Below are 15,886 nucleotides of genomic sequence, written 5' to 3'. Positions count from 1 at the left end.
ATGTTTATGACATAAAATTAATTCATAAATAATGTTTATGACATAAACTAATTTCATTGGTTGAATTTATAATTGTACGCCAAAAAATCAATCACCTACCCAAAAATGTTTTGTGTTTTTTTACAAGAAAGTGTACTAAATTTTACTACTTGATTCCCTTCCAATTAGTTGACAAGTTTGGTGGCCAAAATAATTGGCCTTTAAATGTTGCGTAGTCTGAACTCCCCTTAAAAGTTACGCATATGCGATATCCGCCAGTGGGGTGTCTCGTCACACATTCTACATATACTCTGGTCGAAGATATCCCAAGGCTTAAGCGTCTGTACATTCAGTGTTCTTGTAAAAAATATTACAGAAATAGTACCAGACAATTTTAAATAATAAGCTTTTTAAAAAACTTTAAGGATTTTAATAACTTATTTTCTATGACGCTTAATTAACTTTCCCTCATTTAAAAAAGACAATTAAATCGAGAAAATATAAACCCCACAAAGTGTAATTTCGCGGCTCGATAACACCAGTGACGTCACTAGATTAGGTAGATGCCATTAAAAAAATTCCAAAAAAACAGTCCTAATTTGATAATTGAGAATAGTAGGCAAATCTTAATCTAATTAATCCCAGCTTGACGCCAAAAATAACCGCAAATTATTTTCTTCTTAAAAATGAAGTCCCTACTTTAAAATCGCGTATTTTAAATTAAAACGCGTTACTACTAAACACATCAATTAACAATCTCAATTAACAATCTTAATTAGCAATCTTAATGAACAATAATATGGTATTCTTGGAATTCCACGCGAGTGGCGACGAATCGTCCGCCATTTTGCGTCGTCGTGGAGAAGCGAGGCGCCTGCGCAATGTCGCCGAGGCGTCTAGAGGACGGACCAATGGGAGGAGACAGGCGCCGAATGACGTGAGTGAATGACGTAGAAATTGCTGACGAGGTTGTCCTCTATCGTAGCCAGAGTGTAGCGGTTCCCAAAACAATGACCGCCAGTTAGTCTCCGTCGTGTAGTCAGGCAAAAAATGTTGACGCTAATCTCGGTATTGATCATTTATCGCTTGCTTTATTCAGACTCTATCTTCAACGTCGAGAAATACCGAAACCATATTTTTAAAATACTCCCTCTTTTTACGCGCGATAAATTTCCGAAATGGCGGAGATAATTGGCGGATCATTGGCGTCAAAGGGGGGAGGGGCCGAGTGGCCTCCAAAATAAGCGATCATTTTTCGTTGATTCGAGACCGATTATGTTGCAAGCCCGTTTTGAAACGAGCTTCTTCTGTATGTTGGCTGACAGAACGGCGACTGTTAGTTAATTACCAATTTTTGGGACATAATTAATATTTTGTTTAAAAATCACGTAATTAATATTTTGTTAGAACGGTTTATTGAAAAAATCTAGGAAACCCAATATTTTATTAAAATAATTTAGTGAAAAATCTGGTAATAGCAATATCCTGTTAGAACGATTTATAGAAAAATCTTGGAATCTTAATATTCTGTTGGAAAGATTTATTGAATAAAATTGGAAAACCTCAATATCCTGTTAGAATGCTTTTTTTTTAAATTTGGGGAATTTCAATATCCCGTTCGTACCAAAGAATATAAAGCCCCAGGAATGGAAGGTGTAGCTTCGTCTAGTGGAACTTTTTCGCCTCTCGTTTTTAAAGAGAGACCGGGTTGCGTTAACCGTTTCCGGTTACTCTGATTTGCTTTGCCGGAAGTTTCTAGTTCGGCCAAAACACGCGGCCAATAATATCAATCCTTCCATTCCTGGGGCTTAATATTCTTTGTTCGTACGATTTATTGAAAAAACTGTGTAATCTCAATATTTTATTCAAACGGTTTATTGAAAAAATTGGGTAATATTAATAATTTGTTAGAACGTTTATTGAAAACATTGGGTAATCTCAACATTTTGTTCGAATGGTTTATTGAAAAACATGTCGAAATCGCACGCCCAAAAATGTTAGCCTGTTTGTTTAGCCCAGTTTTTCTCAAATGACCTTCATTTTTCTTTATTTGTGCTCCAAAGTTATTGTTTCTGCGGTATTTAAATTGTTAAATTACAAATTGGAAGGCAAATATACAAATAGAATCTTCATTCTGGTTTGCCAGACTTTTTTTAATCATATCATATTTTCTCGGTTTTTCCGGTAATTTTCCGAAATATTGCCGAGCGCGTTATAGGGGGCATTTTCCATACATAAAATCATATGTAACATAATTACTCATAAGTATGCCTCTGTATAACATTTCCATTGAAAAAAATTCAATGAGACCTTGTTTCACGCGGAACATACATTAAGCCAAAGAATTTAGACCCCAGGAATGGAAACTGCAGCTCTATCTAGTATAATTTACTTGTCCCTAGCCTCCAAAGGCAAACCTAGGTTGACGGGCTTATTTCCGGTTCTATTGATTCGCCTAGCCGGAAGCTCTCCCGTCAACTTGAGAGGTGAGACATTAACGGTTTTTCTTTCGATTCCTGGGGTCTATATTCTTTGATTAAGCGGACCCAAAATGCAAAAATGCTTAAAATCCTTGCGCTATTGAAAAGGTTACCATGGAAATGAAATCATGTGATCGCGAGGCACGAACTAAACTTGACATGGGCAAAGCCAGAAACGCGCGAGGAATTTTCACTAACTTCCATTTCCCATCAGAAAAGTTGATGACGCGAATTTGGTCACGGAGTTGTAAGTGACGTAATTTACGTCATATCCCGTGAACAAGGTTTCATTAACGAAAATGATTTTATGGCATACTTATGAGTGATTATGTTACATGTGATAAAATTAATTGAAATTAGTTTAATATGACATGTATTCGCAACTCATCCCATTCAAGGGGCTTCGAAAAACGCCCACGTTACCCTTAACCCTTTCTTAAGAAGTGACATCGGAAGTAAATGATGGAAAGATGGGCGTGTTGAATTAAATTTGTTGGATCGCCAATAAAACAGAAATTTGCTTCAAATATAGCCATTGCGATTGGAGGGGGCGAATCTAGGGCCATCGAGAGTGGGCTCGTGACCCCCCAAAGGGGTAGCTACTTACTCCAATTCTGTACACCGATTACAACGAATTTAGTTGTGCTAAGTCTGTAATCAATTACGTAATTACTTGAGTACAGTCAAAGCTACAGGCTTGTACACCGACTACGGATAGTGATCAGCCCCTCACTCGGGCCAATTAAGTAAAATAAGAACTGTGGGCCCCCAAGAGATGAGCCGTTACTATACGAGATAACTACACTTTTTCGGAGAGTAGCCTTGCCTTAGTGGGGGAGATGAAAAGAGTCTTCGCGTGATAGGGGGAAGGGAATTTTCAACCACCTAATTTGGGAATCTACCTATCATCTATCCCTGCCATCTATCGGTTCATCTAAAAATCGGTGTTGCCAGATTATGGGAAATTTCCCATATTGTGGGAATTTTTGGGATCCATTTTGGGGAAAAGGTAATTTTTTTCAAAAACTTTGATTTTGTGGGAATTTTCATGTCTGCGGGTATTTTTCCTAGGTTTTTTAAATTTTACTATCAATAGAAAGCTCAAAATTATCTAGCGCTGTGTATTTTCGTGAATCTAAGGGTTTTCCTAATACTTCAATCAAACAATGTATAGGCCTAACAACCAAATTGTTCAATAAAATTTAATTTTAAAAAGTAAATTTTCCAATTTTTAAATAGGGTGTGGGAATTCGTGGGAAATTTACTATCCAGCAATGGCAATTTCAACTTTCAAACATTGGCAACACGAGTTCAAATCCTTACTAACGAGGAGACTACCCGAGGTGATAATCACCGATTTTGTTGAAACTAGGTGAGTATGTACACCTTATGGTAACATGAAATTTCACCAAGGGAAAAGTTGCAATGGGCATTAGTTTTGCCATGGCAACCGAAAATGTTTTTGACAACACAGTCTGTATATAGTCCCATTGAAAATAACAATTGATAAAATTTTACATATTTTGATCAAATTGACCAAAATTCATCAAAATATCATAAAATTCATTTCATTTGTCAATTTTGATCTATTTTTTTTTGGTTTTGAAATTTGAAATTTTTTTAAAATTTTTCACAGAAGTGCTCAGATTCCCATGTTATTTTCAATGAGAAAATATACATACTGTGTTGTCAAAAATATTTTCGGTTGCCATGGCAAAACTAATGCCCATTGAAATTTTTCCCTTGGTGGAATTAACCATAAGGTCTACATACCCACCTATTTTCAACAAAATCGGTGATTATCACCTCGGGTAGTCTCCTCGTAAGACGAACAACGCGCTTACAGCACTAGATACATACCCACTTCTGTTTATTTACTCGTGATTAGGCTCCGCCACTAACCGAAAAGGGGGCGAAATCCGTGAAATTTATTATACACGCTATTTTTACATATTCGTATTATTTGAAGAAAATAAAAATCGTTTTTATAATATTTCTGACGTATTCTCATCGTGTAAATAATACGCTACTTTATATTCAGTTCGCGTAGACATAGCAGAACTTCGAAAAGATTTTCAACATTTTTTATCCTAACCACCAAACAAAACTGTTTGTTTGAGAATTGGATTTAACGATTTTTCGGTGGGGAGCCGACGTCTTAAGACACCGTAGGCCTGGCTCGAAAAGAAAGAAAGGAACACGCCAAAAAAGCGGGTCCAGTGTTTGCGTGATTAATATTTGGAACGGGACGGGCGGCGTGCTATTTTGGGAGTGCTGAGACTGGCCCTTCCAGCCGCTCGCCCGCTTCTCTCGTAAATCCGCTTGTGTTTGCGTTATGGCCAGCCACCGAACTAAGGTGTCTAAATGAACCTATTTAAATCTAAACACGCGTCTTTTTAATCACCAGATAAATATCCAGTTGATTCCGCCATTTGTACTCCGGCCACTTACCCGGAAAAACGCTTTTACAATGTTTTCCAGGACGCATTCTTTTTTGGTATGGCCCGATCTACTTGATGTTTTTGGAGAACCGATTCTAAAGAAATGGCGCGCGCTCGAAAGAACCACATAAATAAGGAAAACTGTATCTTTCTCAGAGGCTGGTATGGCTCGGGTTAGCAACTTCCGGTTATAGAAAGATTTGCGTTAATACTTAAAAACAAGAATTGAAGATGACCATTTTATTAAAACTTTCACGTTAATATAACAAATACTCAAAATATCTTTGCATTTATCAAAACAATTAGTTTGAAAAATATCATGTATGTTATATTTCAAAGTTGGACACTATTTTGCGGTAGTGGCGGCATAGGGGTACCATAATTGTTCAATTGTACACCTAATTGTACCCTACATTGTACCCTCCCGGGGGTACCCTCGAGGGGTCGGATATTTAAAGAAATTCCGTTCATTTTCCAAGAAATCCCGAGATTTTTTCAAAATCTCGAAATCCGGCAAGCACTCCCGAAATACTCGCCAAATCTCTAAATCCGGCAAGAAATCCAGAAATCCGACATTAAATCTCTAAATTCGGCAAGAAATCCAGAAATCCAACACGAAATCTCGAAATCCGACACAAAATCTCGAAATCCGGCAAGAAATATAGAAATCCGACGCGAAATCCAGAAATCCGACACGAAATCTCGAAATCCGGCAAGAAATCCAGAAATCCGACACGAAATCTCGAAATCCGGCAAGAAATCCAGAAATCCGACGCGAAATCTCGAAATCCGGCAAGGAATACAGAAATCCGACGCGAAATCCAGAAATCCGACACGAAATCTCGAAATCCGGAAAAAAAAAACAGAAATCCGACGCGAAATCTCGAAATCCGGAAAGAAATCCAGAAATCCGACGCGAAATCTCGAAATCCGGCCAGAAATCCAGAAATCCGACGCGAAATCTCGAAATCCGACAAGAAATCCAGAAATCCGACACGAAATCTCGAAATCCGACGCGAAATCCAGAAATCCGACACGAAATCTCGAAATCCGGAAAGAAATCCAGAAATCCGACGCGAAATCTCGAAATCCGACGTGAAATCTCGAAATCCGACAAGAAATCCAGAAATCCGACACGAAATCTCGAAATCCGACGCGAAATCCAGAAATCCGACACGAAATCTCGAAATCCGGCAAGAAATCCAGAAATCCGACGCGAAATCTCGAAATCCGACAAGAAATCCAGAAATCCGACACGAAATCTCGAAATCCGACGCGAAATCCAGAAATCCGACACGAAATCTCGAAATCCGGAAAGAAATCCAGAAATCCGACGCGAAATCTCGAAATCCGGCAAGAAATACAGAAATCCGACGCGAAATCTCGAAATCCGACAAGAAATCCAGAAATCCGACACGAAATCTCGAAATCCAACGCGAAATCCAGAAATCCGACACGAAATCTCGAAATCCGGCAAGAAATCCAGAAATCCGACGCGAAATCTCGAAATACGTAATCTTGAGATCCAACAAGAAATCTAGTGTGAAATCCCGTACACATTTTTGGTGAATGTCCGACCCGTCGGGTACCTTACTTTGTACTCTCCCAGATTTCGGTCGGACGGAACAATGTACGTATTTGTACTCCCTAAAATTTCACCCCCAAAAATTTCATAAATCACATATAAGTCTATAATTTCCGAAATACATTAGAAATATAGAAAAAAATTGGGTGAATAAGGAAATACGAAAACCACCAGCAATAATAATTATATCATATATAATTAGATATAGCGTAATAATATATAATTATATAAATTAGGTTATAGCTAATGAAAAAGATACTCATACTCTATTTTCACGAAAATCAATAAAATTTTAAAATCAAACTAAAAGATGAAATCTTCAGCGTTTTACTTTTGGTACCCCACCTATTTTGAATAATCTCTCCATTCTTTCGAGACTTTCTTGACAACGTAAATTCCCAGATTCATTCGGAATTAAAGCGTATCACTCCGCTATTGCGAAACTGTCGTTTCGAAGGTTACAAATAAGTAGGCTATAATGCTTTAAACGAAATATTAAAGTGCATTTATATGAATATTTCAATTAAATTTCACATTTGGTCATTTATTTTAACCCGTTATAATTCCAAGGTTTTCCAAATGTATACTCGCGAAAAGTGTCAGTGAAGTTATGTTGATTTAAAAGGTCGTGTCCTATTATAGCTAAATCAAAAATACGAATAGAAAACGTTGATACTCAATGCTGGCTGTTTTCGAAACACTTACCAGCATGCCTTGCTATGACTGTAAGCCCAAAATTACAAAGTTACCCTTAAAGATTCTATCTGGATACGCAACAGCGAAAAATCTTTTATAGAAAATTTGGTCTTTAAGAACTAGTATAATTTAAAGCGTTATTTTTAAATATCTACAGTAATATGCTAGCCCGAAATCATTCGCAATTAGCCTTTTCAGTTTATATAGTGTCGTAAACCGTTGGATTTTGGTCCGCTAAGCTGACAATTTGTTTATTTATAAAACACAATAAATTGATTGCTTAGCAGATGAAAATCCAATAATTTATAAGTTTCCCGCTTTGGGCTTATGTAAACTGATAAAGGCAAATTGAGGAGGTCGATGAAAAGTTGTACAAAAACGAGATATACGGAAGTTGCATTTCAATCTTTAATTGGCGATACGCGCTAAATGCGCTCGCGTAAACTATCCAACACTTAAATTTAACAACAAATATGTCTATTTAGATAAAAGGATGTCCCATATTTCTACTGTCACCAGAGGGACGCGTAATTTCCGCCTACAATTATCGGTGTGAAAGTACGAAGCCCATCAAAGTCTCTCCTTATCTTGACATTCGGGGGGGAAAATTCGGCAATTGCAAAGTCGAGCTTTTATTTAAAAGAAAATTTTTCTTTCTCTTTCCGAACGTGAATTTGAATAAGATAAGAAAATGGGAAAACTAGGGGCCGAAAAGCCGTGATCTTTGGCGAAGGCCCATTGCCCTCTTCGCGTGATATTCTCGTCATTCGTCCACGGTTTTCTCTTGGCTACTTTTAGGGTTGGTTCTTCTTGGAACTAAAAGCCTCGGATATGGCTATTATGCCGTAATTAAGCGTATCTGTTGGCGTGACCATTTTATTCGCCAATGTTTATATATATTTATTTTTTTATTTCGAAAAGATTTTTTGCTAGAATTGGCGTGCCAAAAGTCGATTTGTTGGAACTTGGAGAATCCATTAAAATAATTTTTCCTTCCTGATTTTTTTCTCTTGCCATTTTTTTTTATCCGATTTTGTTTTTGGATGGTTAACCTTGACACTAACGCCGATCTTTACTTTTTAACGTTGAGTAGAAATAACGTTATCCGTATTTTCGCCGTATTGCACCCCAACAGAGTAATTTGTATGGAAATTAATTTGAACGGAAAATTGGTCGAAGTTACTTTTTTCATTTAGTGTTGGACGTCTTTTTCCAAGTAGATGTCAGGGGTGGCTAAATTTGACTAGAAAATCTTTTGATTTAAAAGAAATCTTACAGGTGGAATACTTCATTGTAATTTCGAGTTGAAAAATATAACCATAAGTGTATAATATTGTTACATAAGTGTGACACTTCCTATTCTTCACATTTTACTGAGAGCTATTCGCAAGACAGACTGCATTACGGGCTTCGTCGCCGTTTTGCGTCCGCTTACTAACTCGTCACACGTAGCCTTTGACAGCTCCTCGCTAGGGGGATATTTTCTTCTTGTGATGACGTCACTCCGTTACTAGCTCTCAGTAAAATATTCCCCAAAGTGACAAACTTATGGAACAATATCATAGACTTATGTTATATTATATTATTATATTATGTTATTATGTTATTATGTTATTTTATATTATTATATTATGTTATGTTATTTCATGTTATTTCATATTATTATATGTTTTGTTATTTTATGTTATTTCATATTATTATATGTTATGTTATTTTATGTTATTTCATATTATTATATTATGTTATTTCATATTATTATATTATGTTATTTCATATTATTATATTATGTTATTTCATATTATTATATTATGTTATTTCATATTATATTATGTTATTTCATATTATTATATTATGTTATTTCATATTATTATATTATGTTATTTCATATTATTATATTATGTTATTTCATATTATTATATTATGTTATTTCATATTATTATATTATGTTATTTCATATTATTATATTATGTTATTTCATATTATTATATTATGTTATTTCATATTATTATATTATGTTATTTCATATTATTATATTATGTTATTTCATATTATATGTTATTTCATATTATTATATTATGTTATTTCATATTATATGTTATTTCATATTATTATATTATGTTATTTCATATTATTATATTATGTTATTTCATATTATTATATTATGTTATTTCATATTATTATATTATGTTATTTCATATTATTATATTATGTTATTTCATATTATTATATTATGTTATTTCATATTATTATATTATGTTATTTCATATTATTATATTATGTTATTTCATATTATTATATTATGTTATTTCATATTATTATATTATGTTATTTCATATTATTATATTATGTTATTTCATATTATTATATTATGTTATTTCATATTATTATATTATGTTATTTCATATTATTATATTATGTTATTTCATATTATTATATTATGTTATTTCATATTATTATATTATGTTATTTCATATTATTATATTATGTTATTTCATATTATTATATTATGTTATTTCATATTATTATATTATGTTATTTCATATTATTATATTATGTTATTATGTTATTTTATATTATTATATTATTTATATATTGTGAGCGGCCATCTCAATATTTTGTCGAATAAACACGTGCGTAAGCTCCCACGAAATCATTCGTACAAAATTTGGTAGAACAAACAGGCAATTCGTTGACAATTCCTGTTTTCGTCAAGTTGGCGAGTAAGGACTCTAAACCAACTGTTTGGAATATAATATTTAGGTCTACACCGACGAAGGATACAACACTCACTCGCGATCCAGGGTCGGTAGGCGTACGAAAAAGTGCTAATTCTATCACGCCTGATTCAAAAGTCGAAGCCTTTCGCTTACGTGATTCCGCCCATTCCGGTATAAACCACGATCCAATGTTTTTGGGGTAACGCCACGACTACCTTATACTGGCGCGATAATTATGGTAGTTTTTTTACTGGGTCAAGATCGTTTCCCTCTCTTTTAATATTTAATTAATGAGTCTCAATCTCCTTTCCACCCTGTTTTTCTCTATCGTCGTGATATTTAATTAATTTGACAGTCAATGTCGGCATACGCGGACGGGTTTATCGTCTTTCAACTTTCCCGAGAACAGCGAACTTTTTTATCTTCCCATTTTGATCCCGAATCGCGCTCTCTCATCGAAATCGACGTCTCGAAAATGTTGAGCCAAGAAGGCGAGTCGATTGCTCCCATATTTCGTAAGATTCGACCTTCCCGTTTCGTTACGTTCAATGAATACTGACTGAGAATACTCGGAAGATACCCTTTCCTCAAATATGTGTTTACTCTTTCACATATCTCGACGATTCCGCTCCTATCTCTTTTTTCGGTATTTTTATATCAATAAAAATTGATACTGCTATTCTTAAGTCCATTTTCTCTTAAAGGGATAATATTAGGGATTACCACTAAGCAATTCCGAAAATGTCTAAAATCTTAGGACAAAATTTGTATTCTTTGAACAGAAATACTAGAGGTTTTATTCCCTTTAATGTTAATTAATTTTATATTTCGTTGAAGTTTATTTTTTACACTAGCTTAGAGTAGAGGTTTGAATCCGAATAGTTTGACCATAAGTGACCATCTCAGACCTCTGAACAGTTTGACCATAAGTGACCATCTCTGACCCCGAAATAGTTTGACCATAAGTGACCATCTCAGACCTCTGAACAGTTTGACCATAAGTGACCATCTCAGACCCCGAAACAGATTGACCAGAAGTGACCATCTCAGACCCCGAAATAGTTTGACCAGAAGTGACCATCTCAGACCCCGAAACATATTGACCAGAAGTGACCATCTCAGACCCCGAAATAGTTTGACCAGAAGTGACCATCTCAGACCCCGAAACAGATTGACCAGAAGTGACCATCTCAGACCCCGAAATAGTTTGACCAGAAGTGACCATCTCAGACCCCGAAACAGATTGACCAGAAGTGACCATCTCAATCATTCGAAATAGTTTGACAGCAAAAGAATCGTTCCAAAAACTTAAAATATCTAGAAATTTCAAAAACCAGATTCCCCCAAAAATAACTAGCTTTGATTGGCTTAAAACCCCCTATTTAACGTTTGAACTTAAAACTACAATATTTTCTAAATTTTAAAACGGCTTTGTAACTCAAGATGTTGCAAAAGTCTCTAAATACAAAAAATAATAATAATTTCCGGTAAATTTTTGACGTGCTATATAGAGTACGTGCTATATAGAGTACAACAAAGTCGGTTTACGAAAAAGCTGAATAAAAAAAATCCGTCTGGAGTGGCGTCTGTTCGCGGTTCTCAAATCGTAAATTCCTCTGAAAACCCCCTCTGTCGGTGACCCCCTGAAACCGCTGTTAAAAAAGCATCTCGGCGGAATAAATAAAAGTAGACCAGTTTTCTTCGCGAAGGGACGAGCCCTGGGCGCAATGCTCGTATACGAGTAGTCAAATAACTCGGAGAATTTCTCCGAAACCGTAGCGTTCGCCGCCTCCCATCTTCGAGAGCGAAAGATAATTAATATCGGCTTAACTACATTCCGTCCCGACATTAAAAGAGCCGATTGTTTTCATCAAGACGCCAGGGGATGCCGACAGATACAGTCCATTTAGATTCCCTGGATATAATATACACGCTCGAATAGGCATGATTATCCATTATGTCACGCTGTATTGACAGCGGGGCTACGAGGCTGCCTCTACTTGTTAGCTACTCTCAGTCCAAAGGAAACTTTATCAGGATTTATTTTCACATAAAATTACAATTAAAGGTAGAAAATAATTCCTATTTTGACTGAACTACGGTGACTTATTTTAAAGAAAATCAAGGGGCAGATCACTCCCTCGATTATTAGGACCTCCATTATGATTAAATCTGTTTAATTAACTTTAGTTGTATTAAGATAAAAAATTATTAAATCGTGGTTAAATGTTTAATATTGATTATTAGGACACTCGGTAACAAAGTGAACTACCCTTCGTAACATTTTCAATTTCAAACACTTTGCGTTGTTCGTAAATAAAATTCAAAATATATAATTCGATTATGCAACAAAGTTACTATCATGAATACTTATTTTTGTTTTCCAATTAGCAAAATCGTCAACATTTTCAATTTCAAACACTTTGTGTTGTTCGTAAATAAAATTCAAAATATATAATTCGATTATGCAACAAATTTACTATCATGATTGCTTATTTTTGTTTTTCCAATTAGCAAAAACGTCAACATTTTCAATATCAAACACTTTGTGTTGTTCGTAAATAAAATTCAAAATATATAATTCGATTTTGCAACAAATTTACTATCATGATTGCTTATTTTTGTTTTTCCAATTAGCAAAAACGTCAACATTTTCAATATCAAACACTTTGTGTTGTTCGTAAATAAAATTCAAAATATATAATTCGATTATGCAACAAATTTACTATCATGATTGCTTATTTTGGTTTTCCAATTAGCAAAATCGTCAACATTTTCAATTTCAAACACTTTGCGTTGTTCGTAAATAAAATTCTAAATATATAATTCGATTATGCAACAATGTTACTATCATGATTGCTTGTTTTTGTTTTTCCAGATAACTTAATTAGCAAAAACGTCTGTTTGTTATTGCACATCGGAACGCGAAATTGAGCAATAAAAATGGTCATAGAATTTTTCAATATCTTGATGGATTTTCTGGGAACACGTTTATCAGTAAAAATTTTATCTGGAAGTAGCGTCTAAGATGAAGCAAGCCTTTAGGCCTACTGTCAATAGAACCCGACGGAATAGGTTGTGATGACACTTGACCAGAAAGGTATTTGGGAGTCTCGAACTCCCGGCTGCGTGTTTCTCAAAAGTGTTTGTATAACTAACGTTAGGCAAATAAGGGGAAAGAGAGGGGGTTGGTACGAGGATTATATATCTCTCGGTTGGCCCCTGAGCGCCGGATCAAAGTAATTAGAAGTTGAATGGTAGCTTCGAAGAGCCGGGAACGTTTAAGAAGAGGACAGTAGGTTGAGAGTATGTACCCTCTTTTCTAAATAAGGATATCGACTAGCCCCCGTACAACCATCCAACAGAACCCACCCCCCATCTGGTTCTCGCTGGGGCTTCTGGAATTTGATTGAAGATCTCCATGGCGCGCGAAACGCGAAAAATGTTGAATGAAACGCACCATTATTAACATTCTATCTCGGAAAGCGGAATTTTGGCGTTCTGTTTCTAATGGCGTATACAATTAGGTCGTTGGTCTCCGATGTTTTCCAGTCTGGGAAAAGATGAAAACCTCTATTTACGTACTCGTTCTTACGTACTATAGACGAGCTCTTCTTAATAGTTTTAATACACGCTTTTAATTGACGCCAGAGCCCTCTCCCGCTGAAAATTGTCATATCTTCCTCCTGATGAGTTTCCTTTCGTTGCCAGCGATTTCTCTTATTCTAGTGGGCCGTTCTGCCGTATTTTGTGTAGTGGTAAAATGGATTTTGACAACTAAAGATTGACAAAACTAATTTTGGTTAATTTTGGGTAGTTATAAAAATTTCTTAAAAGACACTGGCAAGTTTTTTGCTTACAATTTTGACCAGAAAAATCGTATAGGGGTTCTTTACAGTCGAATTTATTTTTTTATTGTTTGTTGGATAATTTTTATTTTTTAATCTATAGTTGCGAATCTTTCGCGTGATATTTTACGTCGAAAACCGCACTGTTCTGGTTTCGTTCAGTTTGATATTTATTGTTCTCGCGGTTCCCTCTTGAAATTTGATTGTACCGTTCGATTTTTCGTGAAAATAGGAAAAGAAGAGTAATGTCCAGGAAATATAAAATCCCCAATTTGTTTGATATAATTTATGGCCCAGTTCTGTTCTCATCTGTCCTCAGCAATTTAATCCAATATTATTTAACTATTTTAATTTACTTTCCTACTTTACACGTTCGTATTAAAACAATACGATAAAACATATTAATTAATTAAATAATAATAATTATAATAATAATAATCAGCTATGCTAATACCCAAAACACTCGCGTTTACCCTCGATGATCCGTGTAGGGGGCGCTTTTTTGTCTTAATTTTCAAGGTTTCTCGTGTCTTAATTCGCGTCCTCAATGCTAAAATGCGCTAACTCGATGACGACATTTCGCATTGTTAAAACCTACAATGTGCTAAATATAATTCAATTTCAAAATTTTATTTCCATATTTCTCATGGGCTACTTTGGAACTTAACTATTTTAATTAACTTACTCGCTATGTTTATAATTTAATTAAAAAATAAAATATAATAATAATAAAGAATAATAATCAGCTAGGCTAATACCCAAAACATTCGCATTTACCCTCGATGATCCGTTAATAATAATAAGGGGGGAGTGATATTGGGTGGAGTTAAAAGAATTAATAATAATAATAATAATAATAATAATAATAATAATAATAATAATAATAATAATAATAATAATAATAATAATAATAATAATAATAATAATAATAATAATAATAATAATAATAATAATTATAATAATTATAATAATTATAATAATAATTATAATAATTATAATAATAATCAGCTAGGCTAATACCTAAGGCACTATCTTAGGCCCAAGTCATCACGCGACTTTTAATGCCTTTAAACAGGTGGCCGGGTTACAGTGCGTTGGAGGGTGGTGGCAAGCCCTTCGTGCCACGCGAGCCAACAGCTCCCTACACTTACTATTACCGTTAACTTCAACAAGTTCTTATGGAAAGGGAAAACCGAAAAACTATGTGGAAAACTACTTTAACCAATGGGGAGACAACTTGCAAACTCAACGCGGGAGGATTGGTTCCGACTTTTCGCCAATGATTTTATTATGATTATCCTTTTTCCTACTTCCGTAGAAATAGTAAGCCTACTAATCAAACGAAACAAACGCGAAAATATTCGAATTTGAATTGGGCTTTCAATTTAAACTTTTAGTAGCTGATAAATTTTCACCGCCTTCTCGAACCCTATGCCGAGATACTCGCGTTAAAGTTATAACTCTCCGAATTTTACCCATTCGATGCCACTGTAATGAGCCTAGGTGCATTAAGATTATTGGAAATAAATTCCAAATTCGTAATAAAATATACGAATTCTTCCGACACGTTTTATCTTTTGGTTGAAATCTCTTTATTGTAAACCTCTTAGAAATAAATTCAGTCTGTCTCAAATCCGTTATCTTGTAGAGATTTTAAAGTCCTTGAGATGTTCATTCTAAAGCGGACTCCTCCGCGAATTTTTCAATATTTTTCTATATTGCGTATAATGGAGCATTTGATTCCGGGCCGGCGATGTCGAAAAATCGACCTCCTTACCTGAAAAGCGTTTTCTTTAAACGGGGGAGGATAGAAAATGTATATATTTTTTTCGGTAAGATGTTATTAAAGACTAAAGAGAAGTCAGCGCGCGGCTAGCAATTTTGGCCTACAATGTTTTTTTTTTCCTACTTCTGTCCAATGTCGGATGTTCCCCCGAAAGCCGCGATAGAAATACCCCCCTTCCTTTTTAGTCGGCATAAAATCATTGGATTTTCTCCGAGCCTATGCTATTACCTTTTCCGTGGTCGTTGATGTTCGTCGGTGTAGAGGGTGGGTGTCATTGGCGTTTAGTAAGCCAATGCATACAAAGGTTGCATTCGGGCCCATAAGCTCGCCATGTCGCCGCGACTGGGGAAGCTT

General features: G+C 35.0%; 1 protein-coding gene across 1 annotated transcript in view; it reads left to right on the top strand.

The window, feature by feature from the left end:
- The first annotated feature begins 758 nt into the window (after window positions 1-758).
- Rab32 (RAS oncogene family member Rab32) overlaps window positions 759-15,886 on the top strand; it is a 41,779-nt gene continuing 26,651 nt past the window's right edge. Inside the window, exon 1 of the mRNA XM_090178688.1 lies at window positions 759-916. Within this exon, the coding sequence (XP_090034814.1) occupies window positions 767-916 (150 nt within the window). The 5' untranslated portion in view covers window positions 759-766. The remainder of the gene's footprint in view (window positions 917-15,886) is intronic.

Source organism: Leiobunum rupestre, chromosome 6, assembly GCF_980474605.1.
Source record: "Leiobunum rupestre chromosome 6, qqLeiRupe1.1.hap1, whole genome shotgun sequence".
NCBI lineage: Eukaryota > Metazoa > Arthropoda > Arachnida > Opiliones > Sclerosomatidae > Leiobunum > Leiobunum rupestre.
This window is presented reverse-complemented; position numbering and strand designations above follow the sequence as displayed.